A 15549-nucleotide genomic window follows, 5' to 3' on the forward strand; every position below is an offset into this window, starting at 1 on the left:
ATCATGACCATAAAACGTTTTTTTCTGTGATTTTTTTTTATTTTATATTTAATGATTTGATATACTATATTTAATAAATACCCTCTGTTTTGCCGTTTTCAAAAAAGTTTTTTTTCACAGAATCAAACGTTTTATGGTCATGATTCACCAGGACCCTGGATGGCTTGATTCGAGGCTTAAATTAATTGATATAAATATTTTTGGAAATGTCAATGGGAAAAATGCATTGAGCTTTTCCTTCTGGCACCACGAAAAACCAGGAAGTGGGCGGGAACTGCGATGCTCTATTAAATTGTGACCCTACGTGGTCATACGATAATCGATAATCGTGATAAAAAACGTTCACAATATTTGTATCGCAGAGATTTTATGATTTATCGTCATACACTGGGATCAATTCACCTTTGCCGAGCTGCACATCCGGTACCACTTAAACCCTCTGGAATTGGTAAAACACACCTGTAAAGAACGTACTTGATGTAGTCTTTTTTTCACTCTCTAAATCTCTCTGCCAAAATTAGCCGATCTACAAGCTCACAACGCGTCGCAACTTTTGGCAAATGTTCCAGCCCAGACTATGGATGCTGGGGTTCAAGTGGTTAACAAAAGTGGCATTTTAAGAGTTTTAAGCATATTTTGAATATCGCGATAATATCGTATTATTTTTGGTCACAACAATCGTGACATGAAACGTTTCATATCGTCCCATCCCTAGTGGTGAGGTTATTTTCATTATTGCTTTAACACAGATCTGGGTCACATGGCACATTCTCTTCCTATGCAAATCTAGCCTGACAGTCTGCATGCTGCCAGCGTTAGAACTAGGCCTCAGTACATCAGTGTTGGAACTAGGCCTCAGTACATTAGTGTTGGAACTAGGCCTCAGTACATTAGTGTTGGAACTAGGCCTCAGTACATTAGTGTTGGAACTAGGCCTCAGTACATCAGTGTTGGAACTAGGCCTCAGTACATTGAACGGATAAAATCCAGGTAGCAGGAGTGCTTTTTTCTGCAAAGCAATGTCTCTTACAGAGAGAATTCAGTCACATATCAGTTTGGTATATTTCCAGTTCTAAAAATGGTTTAGTCACCACGACTAAACGCTTTTTCTTTTCAAACCGTTATTCTCATACCGACTGAATCCAAGCAACGGTTTGAGACGCCTTTGTTCAGCTAATTACCAACGATAAATAACACTTTGAACAAAGCACTCCTGTGGTTTATATCGTCTCTGTCGGGCGGAAACCTCAGATGTCCAAAACTGTTACTTTTCAGGGTTCAAATTTAAAAGTAGCAAAAGCAGCAGATCTACAAGCTCGAACTGCGGCGCAGATCTGCTACTTTGGATGCTTTCGCGTGACAAGTAGGTCATTCATTTACAAAAAAAAACACAAAAAGTTAGAATATGGAGATAAGAGGTTTCTGCCTGACAGTGACGATGTAATACAGTGTATTTGAGCCCAGGCCACGCCCCTCTACCTAATCTTGCCAAGCTGGCCCTTGGCTCTGGACAGAGGCTGCAGAGCGATGAAGTCATCACCTATCGCCACGCGGTTGGAGTACTTCTACCCAGGGATCGGGGTGCGACCACACACACACACACACACACATTTGGAGAGGGTAACAAATCCAGAGGAAAGTATAGGATAGTACACACACACGCACGCACACACACACACACACACACACACACACACACACACAAAGAGGACGAAACAAGGCAAAGGTTAGAAACAACACAAGGCAGTTGAAAAGAGGAAAGGTTAATTCAATGCAAGATACAAGAAGAGGAGAAAATTATGAGCTTTCTGTGTTTGGATAAACTCTCTGCTGTTTACAAAGGCACGCACATCCAAACTACATATACAGTCAAAAGATGCTGGGCAGAAGAACACGTTAGAACAGAAAAATAAAGTCTGCATACTGGATCGTGCAGGTAATCATAGGTCATTTGCTACAGTATAATAACACCAAAGGTCATGTTTCAAGCATCTAGCTCTTCCTCAGACAAAGGCGGTGCTGGGAAGTGGCACACACTGTATGTGTGTGTGTGTGTGTGTGTGTGTGTGTGTGTGTGTGTGTGTGTGTGTGTGTGTGTGTGTGTGTGTGTGTGTGTTGCTGGGTTCACACTAGCGGCAGCAAAGGCCCAACACCTGCGATGAATGTGCTGTGACGCGCTCCCAAAAAAAAAGTTGAGCTGGCTTCAACTTTTTCCAGCGCTCCAATGACGCAGTGAAGCGTCAATCAATGTTTTGTTTCACCCTTTCCACTCCCTATCTCTCTCTCCCCACAATTCCTGCTCCGCTGCGTAAAAGAAAGAAACCAGTTGACCAGTTATCTCTGTGCTATTTATTTTACGCAGTGCGGCTTGAGCAACACTTCAATGACAACTTGGCAGCTATGTAGCTGGCTACACTTTACACCGCTAGTGTGAATGCAGCGTGTGTTTATGTGTGTGTGTGTGTGTGTGTGTGTGTGTGTGTGTGTGTGTGTGTGTGTGTGTGTGTGTGTGTGTGTGTGTGTGTGTGTGTGTGTGAGAGAGAGAGAGGGAGAGAGAGAGAGAGAAAGTAAGAGAGAGAAAGTAAGGGACAGAGCTTCTGTGTGGGGGGAGGCACTTAACATCTTGCTCTCTGTCTCTCCCTCTGTCTCTCTCTCTCTCTCTCTTCTTCCCCTCCGACACAGTCGAGGCAGATGGCCCCCACCCCAGAGCCTGGGTCTGCCTCACGTTTCTTCCAGTTAAGGGGGAGTTTTTCGTTGCCCCTATCGCAAAATTGCTTGCTCAGGGTTGGACAATGTCGGGTCTCTGCTCTACATGTAAAGTGTCTTGATACAACTTGTTGTGATTTGACACTTTAATAACATTGCATTGAATTGCTCTTCCTGTAAATCAGAGGGAAGAGCACCACAATCTATTTTAAATGATTGACACAGACATTCAAATGTTAAAAGTTCCCTTCACAAATGTTTCACATCATGTGGGAAACAAAGAAAATACACATATAGCCTCCACCTTATGAGTTTTTGATTTATGAAAACTGCACCAGATGTCTTACTCACATTGGGCCTCCTTCAGAAAACTTCTCTTAAATACTTCAACTTTTGTTCTTCAGAAAGAGAGTCTACGCAAAACCAACGTCCCAAATGTACCCGATGATGAATGCTTTCTGTTCCTGACCTGAAACATTTTGTTTCATTGAGATGTGGCTCTGCTGTAATTGACTTTTCACAAAGTGATGAGGTCATTCTAAGTAGAAGCCAGTAACCTAATGTCTTCTCGCACGTTTCCAAAAATAGATACCTTTTGATTGTACCAAAGAACAAACTCAGATTAGAGAGAGAGAAAACAATGTTTGTGGAAATGCTCGTAAGTACACTTATTAGAAAAAATAAAAGGTCACATCTGATCACACGCAACGTTTCATGAATGAGGCCCATTGTGACACTTTTGGGCATCAAGTGATACTTTTTTACGCCCGTAAAAAGCCTCTCTTTCACACTCTCTCTATCTGACAACCACTCTTTCTCTCCTCCCTTTCTTCCATCCATTCCTCCCTCTATCTGTACCAGACCATGCATTCTCCCGGTCCACTTCTCTCTTTCCATTTATTCTCCATCTGTTATCATCTCCTACCTGGCTCTTCTGGGTGCTGGTGGGCTGCAGGTGTCTGTAGAACACCTTCTTCACCACGTCGGGGAAGAGGCAGAGGATGATGATGATGACGATGGCCAGCCAGGCCGAGCCGCTGGACAGCAGCTGGACGAAGACAAAGTACATGTCCTGGGTGTGGAGGAAGGGCCTGGGACATGAAAGGAGGGAGGGAGACATTAGGGTGATTCTGGTGTTCTGCTGGCGTCGTGGCATTTGTCAGACGGTCCATTGTTCCAAAGTGCCTTTGATGCGGCGGCACATTATAACTAAACCTAACCCTAACCTTAACCTCACAAAAAAGTAATCCTAACCCCAGTGTTGATTTTGACAGAATATTTTGATTTAGTTTTAGTCATAGTCTTTTGAATAAAATTCCATTTAGTTTTTGTCATATTTTAGTCATCTGAAATGTTTGAGTTTTTGTCTAGTTTTAGTCGACTAAATATCATATTATAGTTTTACATTTTAGTCGACTAAATCAACTGTAGATTTAGTCAACTAAAATGTATTTTGGTGTCGTAATGGCTGATTTTACACTTGGTTCCATGCTGAAAATAGCCGATCTACAAGCTCACAACACGACACGTTGTGAGCTTGTAGATCTGCTATTTTCAGAGCGCAACACCCGAGCGCAACCAAACATAAAATGACTTGTCTTAGTTCCACTGAATCTCTTCTTCACTCCCTAACATTTTAGTCTAGTTTTTATTTGTTGACGAAATCGTCAGTATATTTAGTCATAGTTGTAGTCATCGTAGCTTAGTTTTTATTTCGTTTTCGTCAGTGAAAAAAGGTAGACGACGAACATTTTTCATCATAGTTTTAGTCGACGAAATCAACACAGCCTAACCCTAATCCTAACCTCACAAAAACTATGCCTAAACCTAACCTCACGCTAATCTAACATTTGTCTCCCTTTTTGTCTCTTTTAAGATTTGTTTTTGGGCTTTGATGCCTTTAATGATAGGACAGTACACTGACAAGAAATGGGGAGAGAGATGGGGAGTGACACGCAGCAAAGGTCTTCGGGATTCAAACCCGCGACGTGCAGTCAGGCTGGCATTGTAGCCTAGGGTGCCTGGACCGCCACGCCATTTGTCTCACTATTGAGAAGTCAGGCTAATGGGAAGCCCCCCCCGGTCTTGCTAATGTTAACCAACCTCTTGACTGTTGTCCAGAGAATCAAGTGCCAAGAAAGATCTCGTTTTGAGATACGTTTGACAGCAGTAGCGCCAACAACACTATTTGAAGTGAAAGTAAAAGGCAAGCCAGTAAACAGCGGCGTCACTGTGCAATGGTGTGTTTGGCAAAGGGAGGCAACACATTAGCTGTGTAATTGTCAGACAAACATCCCAAACTTTTTCAAAGACCGATTTTACTCAAACCACCCAAACTCAACAATCCCGTTAATTATGGCAGTGCTGATGTTTTAAAGATGTATTGAATACGTATATAGCACCTGTCAGGTTTCTAAAGCAACATTTCGTACAACAAAATATGTTCTGTAAATCTGTAACAAGATTCTTCTCACCAGATGATTCCTCCGTAGAAAAGGGAGAAGATAAAATAGAAGGCTATCGAGCCCCACGTCACAAAATGGTTCATCCACGTCCAGAAATGGGTCTCCAACGCCAACTGTTACCACACACACACACACACACACACACACACACACACACACACACACACACACACACACACACACACACACACACACACACACACACACACACACACACACACACACACACACACACACACACACACACACACACACAGGGAAGAAGGAGAGAGAGATGTACTGAAGGTGGAACGTGAGAATATAGGGGTGAGGGAGGGAGCGAGAGGGGTTTGTAATGTCTGATTTAAACATGGTGGCAGATCTGCAAGCTCATAACGCGTTGTGAGCTTGGAAATCGGCTATTTCCGTATAACGCAAGCATAAGTCAGGCTTTTAAAGCCTGATTTATACATGGTTGCGAGAGGTAGATCAACTGTAGAAAAAGACCTTGACCCCCCCCCCCCCCCCCCCCCCAAACCAGCGACTAATAAACAGTCGTGTTGCAGCTAATGGCCGCTGACATCATACAAATACCTCAGCAGTGGTTTCATATCACTGCTGCAACAATACATCTTCATCTCTCTACTATACAGCTTGGCTGCTGGCCTGGCCCCACAGAGAGATGCATTTCTGCAACCTACTGTATCATCCCAGTGACAGCACCACAGCTGCACACATTTCAACCTTCTGGATATCACCAGTTGGTGCTGTGAGCCACACGTGTTGTGTATGTCCAGGGTTCCCACACATCTTTAACAATACATTTTCAAAACTTTACCATAACTTTTACAAAGTATTTGACCCCATTTTCCATACGGTTTAACCCATTAACACATTGAATGCCAATCGCGTAGATCTACGCGAACCTATTTAAAGCCGCAGCGTGCCAATCGCGTAGATCTACGCGAACCGCCGATTCCCATTGAAATTTCCCCAGGTGCACTTTCCGATTTTTTTTTATCCATTTCCGTTTCCGGTTTCCGGTCGGAAACAGAATTATTCGGGTTCCGGTTTTTTCGATCGTATCCGCTTCCTGTCTGGGATCCTGTTTAAAACTCGATTTTCTCGGTTGTTGTTTTTCTCCTCGCTGATCACTGTTTAGCGTTGATCCACTGTATCTTCAAGATGGCGGCTCGGATTTGGAAACTTTTTTCGCTGGCCGTTTCTCACAGATCCGCTGTGTGTTTAGAACCAAATGAACGCGCACTTTTAACTTATTTAGCGAGGTCTGTGGCGACATGAAAAAAACAAAAAAACAACAATAAAACGCTGGCACTGGTGAGTACATTATGAGATTAAACTCTGCCATGGAAGGTGTTAAGACCTGAGGCCGATTAACATTTATTTCTAAATTCTAACGCTTTAAAAATCATTGAATCATGAAAAGTAAAAGTTTGGGACATATGAGGTTTCCACCCGACAAGAGACGATATATAAATATATGAATTACATGAAAGATATTGTACTGACCATTATGGATAATTTGAAGGGAGTGAACAATTTTTTAGGATTAATACACTATTGATTTAGTAGTATTTAGGAGTGTACATGTACTGTACCTTTAGGTTGACAGTGATGACCATGACGGTGAAGACCAGCGTGCCAAACGTCCAGTTCCCCAACACCTACACATCAACACACATCACATTTAAAAGAAAAAAAAATGCATTTTTGAGTACTTGGTGTCCCAAAAGGCTCCCAATCCAACAAGCTATTTCACTGGTTTTTCAATAAATGAACCAGTGCTGCAAATGTATTTGTGATTAATTACGGTCAAATTCTACTGAACTGGAAGTATTAAAAAAAAGTGTACAACATTGTCAACAGGAAATATGTCAAGGAAAATTGTAACGGATTCAACCAGAGAAAGAAAAAAAAGCACACTCATCTTACCAGCTGGCTGTTAGCTCGCAAGATCTGAAGACATGCACAGCGTAGAAGAGAGGAGGAGAAGAACAGATATGAACAAAAAGAAGGATGAAGAAAAGACGAGCAAGAAAGAGCAACAGGAGTTGAGATGAGAGGTTTGAAATCCCAAACTGCAACGGTGACAGACAGAAAGTAAGATAAGACTCTACGATACGATAAGGCAGGAGAGGGGAGTTCAGGAGAGAGAGAGGACGCAGGTAGAGAAGAGAAGAAGCCAACATAACAGAGACACTATAACCTGGCACAAAACATACACATACAGACCGCCTAGCAAACAGATAATAATAATAATAATAATAATAATAGTAATAATAATAAATGTAATAATAATAATAATAATAATAATAAAACATACACCCAGACTGTCAGAAAGCAGACAGAGAATGACTTAACCATTCAATCCGGGAACGCATCCGTGTCATGTCTTTGGCTATTAAAAAATAGCAGATATACAGTACAAGCTTGAAAAATCGTGAAAATGTGTGCAAATCTTTGAATATACTAAATATTTCAAGTATTTTTAAAAAATATATATTTTGAGATGGGGGTCCACGGCCAAATACATAACATTTTAAGGTGGTCCTTGACTTGAAAAAGTTTGATAACCACTGATATGGCAACATAGGTTTTTTCAAAAAACGTAGGATTTAGAAGACATTTGTAGAATCGCCAGAAGCAAAGATTTGAGTTACAAATGTTCGCTGTAAAACATATATATATATATATATATATATATTCAAAGATTTGCATAGGATTTTTAAAAAAAATGCAGATCTACAAGCTCATAGCACGGCACTCGGTCAAAGATGGTTAATCTATGAAGATACACCATCCCAAATGGAGCCATTAGAGGTGAAGTGGTTCACAAATCCTACAAAGTGGGCGCCGGCATCTGACGGAAAAAATCTCGCGAACGTCCAAGGTTTACCCAATAGAGCATCGCAGTTCCCGCCCCTTCCGGGTTCCACCGCAAAATACTCAATGCATTTTTCCCATTGACATTTCCAAAAATATTTATATCAATTAATTTAAGCCTAGAATCAAGCCAATAAAACATGACCATCATCATGACCATAAAACGTTTGATTCTGTGATTATTTTTTTTTGAAAACGGCAAAACAAAGGGTATTTATTAAATATAGTATATCATATAATTAAATATAAAATAAAAAAGAATCACAGAAAAAAACGTTTTATGGTCATGATGATGGTCATGTTTTATTGGCTTGATTCTAGGCTTAAATTAATTGATATAAATATTTTTGGAAATGTCAATGGGAAAAATGCATTGAGTTTTTCCTTCCGGCACCAGGAAAAACCAGGAAGTGGGCGGGAACTGCGATGCTCTATAGCACCCTACTGGTGCCAGATCCCGCGAGAGTGTGTTGCTGGGACAGAGAAAGGTTGATGATAAAGTAGATTTTCACCTGAATCAGTGACAATGAGGCTAAAGAATGGTTCTGAAGCTGTGTTCACGTTCACTATCCCATTATAATGAGTCATGATCATAACCTGCTTCCGGTCTCCTAAAAAGGCATCCGCCTACTCCACATAGATACAGGAAGTAAACGGGAGATGGTGAGTCTTGCTATTTTTGTCTTGGACTGGAGTTTGGAGTTTCAAACGTTCGCTTTAAAAATATGTACATATTCAAAGATTAGCAAAAAAAAAATCACTATTTTTCAAAAATAGCAGATCTACAAGCTCATAGCACGGCACTCGGTGCCGCGCTATGAGCTTGTATATCTGCTATTTTTGAATAGCCAAAGAAATCTTAAAATGACACAGATGCGTTCCCGGTCTTAATGGGTTAATAGAGTAGAGCGCATTCATGAAAATAAACTCAGAATAAAAGCCTATAGTTAGTACTATATACTGTAACTAACGACACACACCTGTCCATTTCCCATGAGCGTGGTGTCCTCCATCAGCATATACGACCCAAAGAAGAAGACCAAGGCATGACAGAAGGCCAGGAATGTCCAGTACAGAAACTTCTTGAGGGACAGCAGACGGTTCCTACTGATGTCCCTGTAAAACACACACACACACACACACACACACACACACACACACACACACACACAAGCCTTGAGAATTGTCACACATTTATTCTGTAGCAGTGCAGTCACTCATCATTTTTGAGTATAGTGTATCCAAAAAGTTCAATCCTTAAAAGGAGTATTTCACCCCAAAAATGACTTATTTTCTATCAATTACACAACCCATGAAGCCTTGAATTCATGGAGATTTTTTTTGTTTTTGTCGCATTCCTGAGCCAATAATTTGTGACCGGTGGAGTCTCCTTCTGAGTCTCCTACTGAAGGATGACTCAGTAGGGTGTCATCAAATTATTGGCTTAGGAATGCAAAAAAAAAATCAAGGCTTCATGGGGTATGTAATTGATGGAAAATAAGTAATTTTTTGGGGTGAATTACTCCTTTAAGGCCTTCCCTGTCCTGTTTTATAAAGTGTTCCAACCTGTAGTGCTATATACACTGATTCCAGAGGCACCATAGACCAGTGCTGACAAATAAGTGCATTCCCAGTACAAAACAAGAAAAGCAAGCTCCTTCTGAAATGGCATTTGACTACAAGTGACATACCATTATGCCTGCTGACAAGAACTCAGTCATTACTATATCGTCTCTGTCGGGGTGGAGAGAAGAGGTTTCTGCCTGACAGCAACGATATAAATACAACTACGTGCCAGTGGTAGATGGAGGCGGGGGGAAAGATGAACCGTTCAGCCAGGCTTACCTGTACAGGACAGGTTTACTCTGTAGCACATGTGGATGAACCAGCTGTTCAAACAGGCTGTACACCAGGATGGGCAGAGAGGTGAAACAGATGTTGTACAGCGTCAGATAGACGCTGTCATACAGAGTCTAGAAACAAACAAAGACACACTTTACGTTAACATTCTACACATTACCAAAGATATCCAAAGCCCTTATGAAGTTTGGCAGAAAAGGTCAAACTCATTGTACAGCTGAGCAGATTCATTGTCATAAACATAATTGTGATTTTGGCATTGAACATTGGATCGTATGAACACAAATACAAATTCTGTTTCTCTTTTAGGCTTTGTAAACAAAAATCTAATAACTGAAATATATAAAGAAATGTAACATATTGAATAATTTTACACTTTCAAAAATATTAGAACAATTGTGGAAATAGCCGATCTACAAGCTCACAACGCGCTGCCGCATATAATATATGGACCACATATTGTGACTTAAACAATTTGTCACAATATTATTGTGACAATATTTTTAAGTCACATCGCTGGGCCTTTCGCAATTATTACATAATCGTCTAGTCCCAATTAATTTGCATAATTGTCATTGTTGAAAGATTTTCATACATTTTAAAACATTTTCCAAAAATAACAGACCACACCACAGCCATTTCACACTGAAGTGACTGGTGTAACCAGTGCCACTTTAATGACAGCCAGGAGGTCACTCTGGCTTCAATGCAATCTTTCTCGGGTCGGATTCACACTATAGGTCTGATTGACTCCAACTGTTCCCGTGTACAATTGCCCTCCCCCGCTGGCCAATGTTTTTTCCGTACCCGAGTACACTTCAATTCAACTGTAATGGTACTTAGCTGCCAGACAAGGGAGCGCTGTGGACTTTATGGGGCTTTGGGAGATAGAGAACATCATGTGACAGAGGAAGAGTCACTTGTCAGAGTGTAGAGCAAATAATAAAGCTTGACAGTGTTCCTGACGTTATCTTGAGTTGTAATAATAACAGAACAACAATACACAACCAAAGCACTAAGCAGTGCACGCTGACAGTCTTTTTTCTTTAAAATAATTTTTTTTGGCTTTTTGCCTTTTATTGATAGATAACAGGATTACCAGTCTAGGTGCCCGGACGGTTTACAGTTTACCGGGTACGCTACACAGCGTTCACACTAATCACAACATCTGGCAAGTGGACCCTAGTCTGAATCCGCCATCAGCAGAAACGATTGCATCCAAAGTTTTGCATCCAATTCATAATACAAGCAATTATATGGATCCAATCGTACAGTTAGATCAGCTGTACTCGAGTAGCTGTCCTAAAAAAAAAGGACAGCTACTCAAATCAAATGATTACTGGAGATTTCCTTTTTGGGCGGTGAAACCGCCCCTATAAGTGAGGTTTGGATATTTGTACAACAAATCCTGCGCTGTGATTGGCCAAAAAGTACCCCGCCTAACCCTGCACCGTGATTGGCCAATCACAGTCTATTCAGGACTGTGATTGGCCAGTGTCACATGACACATGTGCATAGCCCTATATAAGAAACCATAACTTTAAAAAAAACATAAATTGTTTTTTTTTAAAGTTATGGTTTTGTCCATCATAAAGAGTGTTTCAATAAATGTATTTATTTTTTGTACATGATTGGTTGACTCCATTCAGTATGGTGATTAGCTAGCAAGACACCGCCCACTTCACACAGGGTGTGATTTTTTTAATCTTTATGGACATATTAGCAGTATGAAACCACAACATTGGCTTAGGGCATAATACATAAATAAAAAGGTATTTAAAAATGAGATACTGTACGACATCAAACCACAGAGAGAGACAGGGGGATTAAAAGAGAGAGACAGCGAGAGAGAGAGGGACAGTGAGAGAGAGAGACAGAGAGAGAGAGACAGCGAGAGAGAGGGACAGAGGGAGAGAGACAGCGAGAGAGATAGAGAGAGAGAGACAGTGAGAGAGAGATAGAGAGAGAGAGACAGAGAGAGACAGCGAGAGAGAGCTAGAGAGAGAGAGGGACAGAGAGAGAGAGAGAGAGAGAGAGAGAGAGAGAGAGAGAGAGAGAGACAGAGAGACAGAGAGAGAGCGAGAGAGAGCGAGAGAGAGACAGCGAGAGAGACAGCGAGAGGGGAGGGGGGGTGCAGCGTAAGAAAGACACATAAAGAGACTTACTTGTTGTGAAAACAGACAGAAGAACTGGTATAAAAACTGGGGTGTGATAAAACACACATTCTAAAAAGAGACAAGGAGACACATGAACATTAAGAGTTGGTTGACAAATAAAGTGCTACACTGGAGATTAGTTACAACAGCATGTAGAACCCAGTGCCAGGGGCAATTACTGTTACTAACAATGTGTTATTCACTGTCCTAAATGGTTTAATAATAACAAATCAAATAAAAAACAGTCAAGTATAGATACATTATAGAATTCTATAGTTGACCTTAACCCATTAAGACCTGAAGCCGATACTACAAATGTCTTCTAAATCCCAACAGTATTCTGAAAATACTTATGTTTCTATATCAGTGGTGCTCAAACTTTTTCATGTCAAGGACCCCCAAAATGATATGTATTTGGTCGCCGACCCCCATCTCAAAATATTTTGTTCCAGGAACCCCCAGAAGCAAAGATTTGAGTTTAAATGTTCGCTTTAAAAGAATATATAATCAAAGATTTACACACATGTTCAAGATTTTTCATAAATAGCAGATCTACAAGCTCGTAGCGCGGCACTCTATACGACACAGGTATTATGCTTTAACCCATTAAGACCTGGAACTGTGTCATTTTTAGATTTGAGCTAAAAAGCATTTTACACTTTGGGCTATTCAAAAATAGCAGATATACAAGCTCATAGCGCGGCACCGAGTGCCGCGCTACGAGCTTGTAGATCTGCTATTTTTGAAAAATCGTGCAAATGTGTGCAAATCTTTGAATATATATATTTTTAAAGCGAACATTTTTAACTCAAATCTTTGCTTCTGGGGGGTCTCTGGAACAAAATATTTTGATGGGGGTCCGCGGCCAAATACATATAATTTTGGGGCTCCTTGACATGAAAAAGATTGAGCACCACTGATATAGAAACATACGTTTTTCAGAAAACTGTTGAGATTTAGGAGACATGTAGAATTGGCTTCAGGTCTCAATGGGTTAATTTATATTCCGTCGTTATACAATGGTGTCACACACTGAAAACATTTTTTGGGTTTGGTTTATTCTCTAGTAATGGCAGGAGGACCAACAGAGTGTGTGGCAGAGTCTTATTACTGTACCTTGTAGAAAAAGTACTGTACAAGCGTAGCTATTCGTATGTAGTAGAAGTGGCCGTGGACCAGCAGGAGTTTAGACAGGAATCTAAACCTGGCTATTGCATAGTCACTGTTTCTCACGGCCTGACGACCCTCCTTACCCATGATACCTGTTAGAACACACACACACACACACACACACACACACACACACACACACACACACACACACACACACACACACACACACACACACACACACACACACACACACACACACACACACACACACACACACACACACACACACACACACACACACACACACACACACACACACACTTATACAATTCTGCTACAGTATAATAGTGGTGGAAAAAGTACTACAATTCTTTACTTAAGTAAAAGTACCAATACTGCAATATAAAAATACTCTGTTACAAGTAAAAGTCCAGAATTAAAAATGTACTTGAGTAAAAGTACAAAAGTATTGGCATCAAAATGTACTTAAAGTACCAAAAGTAAAAGTACTAAATATAAAAAATAGCCGATCTAAAATAGCCGATCTAAAATAGCCGATCTACAAGCTCACAACGCGTCGCGATGCGACGCGTTGTGAGCTTGTAGATCGGCTATTTTCAAATAGCCTAGGTTTAAAATAGGGCTAAAGTGGTTAATGTATGTTTCATTATATCATAGTTTATATCTGAAAAGTAACTAGTAACTAAAGTTTTCAAATAATTGTAGTGGAGTAAAAGTGCAATATTTGCCTCTGAGATGTAGTGGAGTAGAAGTAAAAGTATTGGAAATTGGAAATACTCAAGTAAAGTACAAATACCTCAAAATTGTACTTAAGTACAGTACTTGAGTAAATGTACTTAGTTACTTTCCACCACTGCACACACACACTTATAAAATTCTGCTACAGTATAAAACACTTGGTGGTGTGTGTGTGTATACAGGACTCCTTCTTTCTTTGGTGTTTCGCTCAGGTGGGCGTGGTTATATGGCTAAACCTAACCTCACAGAAAATATGCCTTATAACCCAGTGGTTCCCAAACTGTTTTGGTCGTGACCCAAAAGAGAAATTTGATGTCTTCCCTGGACCCAAACTAGTGAAAATAGCAGATCTACAAGCTCACAACGCGTCGCATCGCAACGCGTTGTGATCTTGTAGTATTTTCACTGCTTCTAAAGATTTTCTAATTCAGATTTTTTATGGAGAAAAATAACCAAAACATAAATTGAAAATATTTTGAAATATATATATATATATTTAAAATAAGAAGCGATTCCGGACCCATAAAAATGTGTCCGCGACCCACAAATGGGTCCCGACCCACTGTTTGGGATCCACTGCCTTAAAGGAGTAGTTCACCCAAAAACGTACTTATTTCCTATCACTTACACACTCCATGAAGCATTGAATTCATGGAGATCTTTTTGTTTGGTCGCATTCCTAAGCCAATAATTTGATGACCGGCGGAAAGATGCTAATGTTTCCGAAAGGAGACTCAAAGAGTCTGTAATTGATAGAAAATAAGTAATTTTTATATAAATGAACTACTCCTTTAGCCTAACCTCAAAACCACGCCCACCTGGGCGAAACATCTGGGAAAGAGGGAGTCCTGTGTGTATACACAGACAGTGTGTGTGTGTGTGTGTGTGTGTGTGTGTGTCTATATGTATGTAATGTATGTGTGTGCTTACCTATGCCCACATGGGCTTCCTGTATCATACTGACATCATTGGCTCCATCACCGATAGCTAGTGTGATGGGTTTCTCTGGGGACGTTTTTATAAGACGTACCACCTGAACACAAAACAACCACATGAGGAGACAGTGCTTAGTCAGTGGTTAGGGATGTGGAAGAAATTATATTATGATTATGCTACAATATGTAACCTTTATTCCAGTACATTATGTTGTTCATCTTATGTTATTATTCATCTTTGTGCCCTATGATACAGTACATGACAAGTTACATGACGTAAGAGCCAAGATGTCTCTCTTAGGCCTGATAGCTATTGTTTGTGGTATAGCTTGTCCTTGTAACATGACAGTATAACAAAAACCAGGGCTTGTGGTTCTTATTTTTTACAAAACATACCACTGGACCTGCATAGGACAGGTTTAGAATGTAGAGTCTGGTTGATGGTATGGCGGTCACGATTTTTACATAATCACAATTAATTGTATGATATAATTAATAGTCCACTAAATTCAACTAAAACGTAATGATGGTGAGAGCCTTAGCTGATGGCAGTGTTGCCATGTCTGCTTATTATAAGCAATTTTGAGCTTGTTTTTCTGTAATGTTGCTTGTAAATATTGGTGAATGCCGGTTGTTTTTTTTTGGGCTTGTTTCTGAAGTGTAGGTGCTTAT

The 15549-nt window shown here is 40.4% G+C and overlaps 1 protein-coding gene across 1 annotated transcript in view; it reads right to left on the minus strand.

Moving 5' to 3' along the window:
* atp11b (ATPase phospholipid transporting 11B) overlaps positions 1-15549 on the minus strand; it is an 88261-nt gene that overhangs the window by 19921 nt on the left and 52791 nt on the right. The window contains exons 21-28 of the mRNA XM_080431213.1: positions 14873-14975; positions 13187-13332; positions 12080-12139; positions 9900-10027; positions 9035-9170; positions 6770-6835; positions 5181-5284; positions 3632-3797 (exon numbers count right to left, since the gene is read on the minus strand). Of these exons, the coding sequence (XP_080287339.1) occupies positions 3632-3797; positions 5181-5284; positions 6770-6835; positions 9035-9170; positions 9900-10027; positions 12080-12139; positions 13187-13332; positions 14873-14975 (909 nt within the window). The remainder of the gene's footprint in view (positions 1-3631; positions 3798-5180; positions 5285-6769; positions 6836-9034; positions 9171-9899; positions 10028-12079; positions 12140-13186; positions 13333-14872; positions 14976-15549) is intronic.

This window comes from Gymnoscopelus braueri (genome assembly GCF_963280865.1).
Source record: "Gymnoscopelus braueri genome assembly, chromosome: 6".
Lineage (NCBI taxonomy): Eukaryota > Metazoa > Chordata > Actinopteri > Myctophiformes > Myctophidae > Gymnoscopelus > Gymnoscopelus braueri.